Below are 10,246 nucleotides of genomic sequence, written 5' to 3'. Positions count from 1 at the left end.
AAAATACTTTTCAGTATCATTTAATGGAGATTTGTTATTCACATCTTTAGATTTCAAGTGTCAACTGTGTTTTTTTATTGTAAAAATGATATTTTTATTTGTCTCAATTGGCCAATATCAACTTACCCAGCTGGAACTTATTTAAAACTTTATGAGAGTATCATCTTTAGATGTTTTGAAACTTGAGTTTGCTGCAATTACATTCAGGCACTTAAAATAGTTTTACAGCGTACTTTATGTACTTAAATCCTAAATAGAATCGTTCAGAGGCAAGCTTTCCAAAAAGATTACACTTCTATACATACCATCCTCATATTTTAAGAACAGTGTATCTTAATAAAATGTAACTATTAGGATTTTGCTAAAGCTTGACAAGGGTGTGTGAAAAGAAAAGTGAATAGACAGTTAATTAAAGTACATTTTGACCATTCAAACACATTAATTTAAATAACATGGTTCTAATTCGAAGCCATCCCACTGAAAGATTACCTAACTATTGATGATGATGATCCTTGCTGCCTATATGATAAAATGAAAGTGTTACCTTATTGACTCCATTAGTACAGTATAACTACCAACAGACAGAACATTCATTATTTTTCTTTAATTATGTTGCAAACAATAATAACATCCAGATATATTGTTAACAATTGGCTGTGTGAACAGTGATACCATAAAAAGCGAAGAGTCCCATTAAGCTGTGAAGTCTGTAGCCTCCAATCTATTCACAAAGTCATTAGCTCATGATAGATCTGTGGCTGGAGGACGGACCTACAGACAGATTCTCAAGTCTGTCTGTATATTAACCCATCCACCATGCACAGCAGCGGGATTGCTTGGGACCTGCGAATGGCAAACTTTCTCTTTGCTTTAGACATCTTGAAACAGGACGTCTCATGCACAGTTTGGTCAAACCAAGAAAGACTGATCTGTTTTACGGAGGCGAGTCCAGTCTTAAGATAGTCCTTAGTATCAGACTTTAGCCCTGGAAGTCTTGAAGAATGCCAATTATAAGAGAGTAGTGCTTTTCAGGAATTTCTTCAAATAGGGAGAATCTGTGGAAACGTGCATGTGACTGAATTACAAATGATTAAGTAATAATATTTCATGTCACCCACTTTTTTTTAAAGCATATAGCTACTGAATATAGCAACTACACTTTGGTGTATTCCGAACCCCCTTTGCTTTATACCACAGCGAAGCCTCAGTCCATTAAGTGACAGAGGGACCAAAATTAATCTTTTCCAAATTATGAAAGTACATTAGGCATCAACAGTGTTCGCCTGTGACAGGCACTTTTCTCCCTTGCATTGCTCAGTCTGCCACAATCCCATAGCATATTGAATAAACAAAGTGATTATCTTCCTTCATATAAGCACACAGATCAGCCTTTACAACCACATACTGAGCTATACACAGTTTGCATGCCAGCTGACCTATCTGGTAGGGTGTCGATCTTCATTAAACTATTAACGATCAAGGCAAGTATGTTTATTCCCTTTCGAATCACAAATCTCATCCTTATCTTTAAATTAAAGAATTTATGTCCGGTTTCCGGATGACCAAGGGCCAAACATGGTAAACCGTGCCCGACCAGACAGCTCATTCTTCAGTACTGTTACATGATGCAGCAGTGCTATGTTAACAGGTACAGATCTCAGACTAGACACTATCAGATTTTCAGCAGCAACAGGTACATCCAGTACACACATAACAGGAAATCGCTTGATAATAGCATGATTAAGCAGTGAAAATCTTTATTATATAATTGCATTGGAATGAAAGGCTAATTTAGATGATATCTGTTTATGCATTTTTTTTTTAAACAAGTCTTACATTTCTTAGACCTTCAGTCGGACTGGATTTGACTGAAGATCTAATAATAGCAGAGATGTGCAAGTTTATTGAATTCCTTATTTCCTACCACACTGTCAAAGGCAAGGTTATTTTTCCTTAAAAGATACGGAATGACTCGTCTCCATGTTTAGGTCTTATCAAATCATTTCCCATTGTGTATTTATTTGCACATTTATTAACAGATCGCAAGATAAATAGAGAATACATCGCTCAATGATGGCTTGAGGACCCTGTGGTGTCAGATTTTCAAAGGACCTGCCTCCGGCACTTAGATCTTTAAGAACCTGACATAAACTAAGAACTTCTGCTATGCTTCAAAGTTTTAAGATCCTTTTACAATACAGTTCATGTATAGAGATAGATCAGACTTGCATTAGTCTTAAGCTCTATATTAACTTATAGGTATATACGATTGAGCTTCCCACAGTAGCAAGTGTACTTTTATTTTGTTTTAAACCCAAAAGTTGCCATGGATATTTCGCACACCCACTCTTTTAAGACTGATTTTTGCACATCCCCTAAAAAGAGAAACTTTGAGCCCTTGTCATGCTTTGTATCTTAGGTCCAACTGAGGGTTTTTGATTTTAGTCTCAAATGTCTTTTCTGAACTTGACTCATAGCACAATTGCCATAAGGGCAACAGAAATTAAACATCCATCTAACATGATATAATCAAATACAAATCAAAGAACTGATCAACTCAAAGTATCAGGACGTCTCCACCTGGGAAAAAACAAGCTTGCTCATTGGCGCTGTACTTGTACCAACAAATGTCAAATCAAGTGCTAAATAGAGGCAATATTAACGGTGCTTTATAGTTTGAAGTGCTCCTGAGTGACAACCATTAAGGTCAAAATCTTTACTAAAGCTATGCTCACCTCTGATTTTGGGCAAAACAGGAAAACTTTTGCTGCCCACTACGCAGAATGGCTTTTTTGGATGCGAATTCACTCCAATGATTAAGCATAATTCTCTCTTACAGTGTAAAGTCGTGTCTCTGGGATTGTACTTCTCAGTAGGACGTGCCATGACAAGCGTACAAAGATTTATTCCCAACGGTTTCTAGACAAAACATTTGAAACGTTCTTTAGATGCAACCATTAAATGTTATCTAAATCCACAATAAGAGAATGGCAAGTACACTCCAGAAGTGATGTAACGAAGCTACATAATATTTCTGATGACGCCCAATAGACAAAGCAACTCTCCACTTCTATATTATGGTTTTTTTTCTGTAGTCTCTGCCCTTAAAAGGTCTCCAAGCTAGGCACAAACAGACTAAGACAGTGGAAGGAAAATATATATATATATAACTAAATAAAAAAATAGACAAAAATAAATCAAGACAAATAATAAATGACACTGTCATTAAATTATCAGTTTAGTGCCCTACATTAACCCAGTCAGCTTCTGCCTTCGATAGGCCAGGCTGAGTGAAAGATCAGCCCATGTTAAACCTATGGTACTTCTAGACAACATTATGCAAATTTACAGTATACAGTTTTGGATTCACCATGCAAGAATACTTTTTCATTTAATAGCTCAATCTACATCCAGAATAATTTACATAAAAGGACACGTTATTGAACCAGAGCTCAGTGGGGTATAACCGTGGTGTCTGAGTGCATCCAGAAGAGCAAGAGGAAGCTGAGGGGGTGGAATGGATTGAAGGTGGAGGGGAGCATGGAGGTGTTGTGAATGGTCCTGCAGGTTCGATCAGCGACACTCCCAGACTTTTACTGTTTGATCTACGCTTCCAGTGACAACATACGGAGCAGACTTGTGGAAATCTGTGGAAAGATGAGACATTATTATAATAAACTTAAAGGGCAACAACCTTATTTGCACTCTATGACGACATTCATTTTACCTGGACACAATGAGCTTATTAGAAATGTTGCTGTATACACACGTTTATATATATAATATGGCAACAACTGTATATTAAATATAATTTATGTTTTGAAAAAAAAATCTAAAAAGTTAAAAATACAATGCATTTAAAGGATTAGTCCATTTTCTTAAAAAGAAAAATCTAGATAATTTACTCACCACCATGTCATCCAAAATGTTGATGTCTTTCTTTGTTCAGTCGAGAAGAAATAATGTTTTTTGAGGAAAACATTACAGGATTTTTCTCATTTTAATGGAGTTTAATGGACCCCAATACTTAACAGTTTTAAAGCAGATAAAAATGGTTCTAAACGATCTCAAACGGGCCATTAGGGTCTTATCTAGCGAAAACCATTGTCATTTTTGGCATGAAAAATAAAAAATATGCAATTTTAAACCACAACTTCTCCCCTTCCTCCGGTCCTGTGACGCCCCAGTGCGACCTCACTCAATACGTCTTCACGTCAAGAGGTCACGAATGACGTATGCGAAACTACGCCCCGGTGTTTACAAGTGTGGAGAAAGTGGACCGTTCTGACGTTGTTGTAAGTCATATGATACTTATTAATATTAATGTCTTTGTGTCAGTTTATTTTTTAAAATGGTCCGCAAATGTTCGTTTTATATATGTAACACGTGACCTTTGACATCATTACGCAATTACGTGAGGTCGCGCTGGTGTGTCACAGGACTGGAGGAAGAAAAGAAGTTGTGGTTTAAAAGTGCATATTTTGTATTTTTCTTGCCAAAAATGACAATCGTTTTGCTAGATAAGACCCTTATGCCTCATTTGAGATCATTTTGAGTTGTTTGAAACTGCAACTTTAAACTGCATTAAAACTGTTAAGTGTTGAGGTCCATTAAAGTCCATTAAAATGAGAAAAATCTTGGAATGTTTTCCTCAAAAAAACATAATATTTCTCGACTGAACAAAGAAAGACATCAACATTTTGGATGACATGGTGGTGATTAAATTATCTGAATTTTTTTAAGAAAATGGACTAATCCTTTAACTGTATTCAGGAGCTTCAAAGAAACACCCAAGAAACAAAAGACCAGCTGTCTATTCACACCAACCATAACTTCAATCAATAGTGTGGAAGAACAGCATTTAAAAGAAAGTCTGCATCTGGGAAGCTGGCTGAATAACATGAAGTATCTCTAGAGGCCTTCAGTGCCTTGATCTACAAAAAAGATGTGGACTCAAACAGTTAAAACACTTGAGGGTTTGCACTTCCTCTCAAAAATATGCTGCCTGCACCTGTCAGGTAGTCCCTATTGTGTCTGTGATAAAAGAAATCACTTTTTGGAGGAGTGAGAATATAACACTTGCATTAGGCATCTTCGCTCACCCCAGGTGATCAAAACAACCACCAAGCATTTCAGACAACATCAGGAACCAGGTAACGTAATCTAGTGTACAAAACAATCTAGCAAATATAAGGAAGCTTACCCAGAGAGGTAACAAAATGTTCATGGGCACTCAAGGTCTTCATGCACCGCTTGTTTTTGTAGTCCCAGATCCTTAAAGTTTTGTCATCAGCGCAGCTCACAATGAACTTCCCTCCAGGGTGCACAAGTACTCCGCGCACCCAGTTATCGTGGCCAACCTAAGAGAGACATCAAACAAAAAACGCTTCAGACAAAAACAGCATCATAGATGCAGGCAAGCAGTCATATTCTACAACATTTTCCTGAACCTACTCACCAGGGTCATAAGACACATGCCAGTGCTCACGTCCCACATCTTAATGGTCTTGTCTCGAGAACCAGACAGCAGGAAAGGTCCAGGTTTCCCACTTTTCTTGGTCTGGCAAGAATGAACAGATATGAAGCATTTTAACACGTCTCACACACAGCCTGTTAATATTTATGATACTTCATAGAATGAAAATGTAGCGTGGGCAAGTCTCTCACACACAATAGGGTTATGAGAATGACTCTATTAAGACTAATGCACCATAAACAGCATCAATAGAGGCCTGAGTCTCTACTGGAGGTGCATATATTACAGATGCCCAATAATAACACCATTTTGATAAATGACCGATCCATGCATATTGCACATAAAAAAACTATTAAATATTTTCAGTGTAATCAATCAAAAGAAGAATACTATTAAAATATGATCAATACGAATATAAAAAAAAGAGCAGAGGTGTTTGGGGTTATAATGCATTTAAATAGTTATGCAAAGATTGCTTTGTTATAATGGTATAAAACGAGAAGGATAAATGAAAAACAAAATTACTCATGTGGAGAGACTGGCATGCTCAGACAAGTACGTTCAAGCACAGAGCTATTGTAAATGACATACAAGGTTTGTAATTAACATTAATGATATCAAGAGATTTGGTTTTAAATTCTAGATGAACTGGTTTAACAAACAACCTACCAAATGTACATAACATTTTTAGTAGGGGAAGTTCCCTTTACACAACAATAGTAATTACTGTGAGGGTTTAAAGGCATCCTACATGCTGTGAGGGTTTATTACATTATCAGATAAATATGAAATTGGACACGGTTGATCATAAGACTGGCAAATATTAAAATGGTACAGTCTTTACCTTAGGCCACACTAAGTGCTAATCCCTCCAATGTCATTTCATGGTCGAGTTCAAACTATTTTACGTTACAATTTTAGAAAAGGGTACATCATATGTTTACAAAGAACTGCCAAAAACAGACTATTATAAAATGGTTAATACTACGTCTTTTGTTTGGAAATATATCCATAAACCCAGCAACAAGTTTTTACATAAAATTATGGGAATTGTCTTTGGTGCCATTAAAATTTGATTGATCAGCTGAACGGTTGCCTTTAGCAAGGTTAAAGCCTAGCAAAAAAAGAATTGTAAGGCTAATTACAGGATAACATCTTTTCTATAATTATACCTATAATTGCCTTACAAATGAAATGTTCTCACCTCAGAGCCGGTGGCCTCCAAGATAGTGGGATGGGCGCTTTCAGGAGCCCAGGCAATGCACTCCACCACGTGCTCATGCTCCCTTAGCTCTGCCTTGCATTCTTTTGTTGCAACCACCCAAACACGCACCGTCTGGTCATTAGAACTACTGGCGATCAGGGTCCCGTCTTGGTTGGGCCGCACCATACGCACCCACTCTCTGTGGCCGGTGAATGTCTTCACACAGTACCTGTTTCCAGTATAGACAAGAACAGATTTAACATCTAACATTTAGCTGAGAAATTTCATTCAACGAAAGATGATAAATAAAATCAAATTCATCACAAATGTGTTTGCAGATTTTTTACTATTACTACATGCAAAAAAAACGCTATGAACAAAGGCGTTGTGTGCTTTTAATACAAAGTAATTTTACAACCCAGATGCACCAAATATCAAAATCACACCCATGATTTACTCACACTCAAGCCATCCAAGATACACATATCCATCATCTTTCAGACAAAACACATTTGGAGTTATTTTAGTAAATGTCTTTGCTTTTCCTAGCTTTATAATGGAAAAAACAGGGATCAGGGAACAACTTCCGACTTCAAACCCCCAAAAAGTGCATTCATCCTTTACAGAAGTAATCCACACTGCTCCAAGGGGTTAATAATGATCTTATGCAGGTAAACGTTAAGATTCTTTACAAACTTTATAAACTATAATAACTAGCTATTATTAAACCCAAACCCGCTCAGGTTAGACCTCGGGTTTTCGGGTCTAAGGGCGCTTTTCCATTGCATAGAACCCCACGGTTTGGGTCGGCTTACTTTTGGGAGCTTTTCCACTGGGTGCAGTACGTAGTACCCAATCCTTTTTTTAGTACCACCTCGGTTGGGGTTCCAAGCGATCCGAGCTGATACCAAACGTGACGCGAAAACACTGTAGATCACTGATTGGTCTAAGAGAATTGTCACTACCAGCTTCATCGCTATAATGTAAAGATTAGCTTTACCTTAGTGCTAGCTTGCACTGTCTCGAGCAAACGTGTTGTCATCTTTGCTCTGATTTAAAGTCCCAAACTCCAATTTAGCGATAAACTTCCACAGGTTGAGAATCAGGAACACCATTACAGTTTTTTCCAGACTTGCAGTTTGTATGTGTATATGCAACTTAAATGAGGCTCAGCAGAGTATGTCGACTGTTTGTACAGAAACTGTCATGTGACACAGAGGTAGTGATAAACACAATGTGCAAATAACTTTGTGGTGGTCAATTTAGATTTTGTGGCGGACTAAGAAATAAATGAATTTATGGGAATGTTTAGCATTCCAACAACGCTCTCACTTGTATAATGCAGCAGCAGGCAGCGCAAATATAACGACACGCCTATAATTCCTCCCACTGCTAAGTGTTATTAAACTCAATGGTAAATCTAACCAAGCCAAAGTGAGGTGAGCTGACCCGATCTGACACAAACCAAACCGTTGGGTACTATGCAATGGAAACGCGCCTTAAGTGGACCCGTAAAGAGCTCTACAGTGACACTCATGAATCGTGTGAGTCCAAAATGGCGTTGTTATCGTGAGCTAATAATTATACTTTATTAACCTTTATTAACCCCTTGGAGTCGTCTGGATTACTTCTCCGAAGGATGGATGCACATTTTTGGGGTTTAAAGTTGTTCCCCTGATCCCTGTTTTCTACTGTTGCAAAGCGTGGAAGGGCAAGGACATTTACTAAAATAACTCCAAATGTGTTCATCTAAAAGATGATGGATCTGATTGCTTGAGGGTGAAAACATCATGGGGTAATTTTGATATTTGGCTAGAGTATCCCTTTAATTAGTTTTTAGGTTACTACTTAAAACTTTCCCTGCTACTTTTTAATTTAAGACGCACATGTGCTTTACTACTAGCTTGCCAATATGTCCATCTTAAGAAATATTAAACTAAAAGAAAGTCAAGCCTGCATATAAAATTTGCTAAAGGACTTACCCAGTGGCCACCTCCCACATTTTAATGGTTTTATCTCTTGAGGCAGAAACTATATGATCACCATTGGGCATAATAGCTACAGATGAAACATTATGGTCATGTCCTAAAAAAATAAGAAACAATTTTAAAAAAGGTATAAAATTAAAATGATCAATGTCATCCAAAAATGCACTGATTGTCTGAGACAGATACATTTAAATAATATTGCAATACAGCACAAAGCACACACACACACACACACACACACACACACACTTCTGCCATACAAATCAGACCGTCATGCACATTAATGTTTGACAATGACTGGTTAAGCTTTTCAACATATTGAACAATTTAATGGAGAATAAGAAGCTGCTAATTTGCTCTGGGCTGCTTTGTTCTCAGTGTAAGGGGGGAAAGAAAGGAGCTAATTACACAGAATGGCATTTTAAAGCCGTTGCAAAGATGATGAAACTAAGTAGGCTGGAAAAAGCAGTCTTAAATATGAGGGGAGAAACGTTATCTCGTCTTCAAGAGGATAATTAAACTGCTGTCTAAATCTCCTAATCTTCTGCCAAAGCGGCCAACCCACGAAGCGAGACGGAGAGCTACCAGGAAGAAGGGGGGACTTGCAAACAGAAGGAAGGGGGTCCCTCTTCAAATCTGTTCTAGAACGGTCTACCCTAAGTCTCAGGGCAATATGCCAGCTACAGTAATGGAGTGTAAATTACAAACATTTGGATTTGCGTACATTACAAGCTGGTGCACACGTTATTTGGATTATTACCAGTCAGGGTTAACAAATTTTTGATGTGGATTACAAATTACTGAGGAAAACTAAAGACAGCGTGCAATTTTTGAGTGTTGGATATCCAGCACAAGTTACAAAAAAATAGCTGTAGATGTAATCCAGGACCCATAAGTGAAAATGCTAATTCTCTTCTAGTGTGATGTCCCTTAAGAAAAGCCTAAAGGCTTACATTTCTAGGAAGACTATTTAAATTTACCAAGCAATTAGGATTTTAAACAAGGGCACTGCCTCACTGATATTAGAAAGACAAAATAAAGTAAAAATACAAAATAAATATGAAAAGGAAAGAAATGTAATAGCTAATATTCTATATCATGTTGCTTCTTTATATTATTTATAAGCATACATCTAGATGTTAAGATATAGAAAAACAAAAAATAACCCAGTAATGTGTTACAGGCTGCTCCTATTCTCCAAATCTCTCTTATGGATTTGTTGGCAAGCTGCACTTTAATGAGCTGCATTCAACACCTGCCTCCTGACACTCTATTCTCCCTTGAGACGGCTGTCCGCTCCTAACAGTTCCCAGAACCAATGAAAACATTTGATACTAGACACTAGGCTTACCATGCATGGTCCTGATGCATTCGAACCCCTGGAAATCCCAAAGCTTAATGGTCATGTCTGCTGAACATGAAGCTAGCAGCTTTCCAGTATGGTCAAAGGAGATGTCCTGCACGGAGTCCGTGTGGCCCTTGAGGGTGCGCTCAAAGTCCCCCGTTTCATAGTCCCAAACCTGGATAAGATGCAGACTGTGTTTTAGCCAAATTAATCCACATCAAAAAAAAATCTTT

At 37.5% G+C, this 10,246-nt stretch overlaps 1 protein-coding gene across 1 annotated transcript in view; it reads right to left on the bottom strand.

Annotated features, from left to right (window-relative positions):
• Positions 1–589: 589 nt before the first annotated feature.
• pafah1b1a (platelet-activating factor acetylhydrolase 1b, regulatory subunit 1a) overlaps positions 590–10,246 on the bottom strand; it is a 33,397-nt gene continuing 23,740 nt past the window's right edge. The window contains exons 6-11 of the mRNA XM_065281072.2: positions 10,020–10,188; positions 8,663–8,765; positions 6,681–6,909; positions 5,459–5,560; positions 5,204–5,360; positions 590–3,647 (exon numbers count right to left, since the gene is read on the bottom strand). Coding sequence (XP_065137144.1) covers positions 3,574–3,647; positions 5,204–5,360; positions 5,459–5,560; positions 6,681–6,909; positions 8,663–8,765; positions 10,020–10,188 — 834 coding nt within the window. The 3' untranslated portion in view covers positions 590–3,573. The remainder of the gene's footprint in view (positions 3,648–5,203; positions 5,361–5,458; positions 5,561–6,680; positions 6,910–8,662; positions 8,766–10,019; positions 10,189–10,246) is intronic.

This window comes from Paramisgurnus dabryanus, chromosome 8 (assembly GCF_030506205.2).
Source record: "Paramisgurnus dabryanus chromosome 8, PD_genome_1.1, whole genome shotgun sequence".
Taxonomy (NCBI): Eukaryota; Metazoa; Chordata; class Actinopteri; order Cypriniformes; family Cobitidae; genus Paramisgurnus; species Paramisgurnus dabryanus.
The sequence above is the reverse complement of the archived record's forward strand: the minus strand, read 5'-3'. Positions and strand labels throughout refer to the sequence as shown.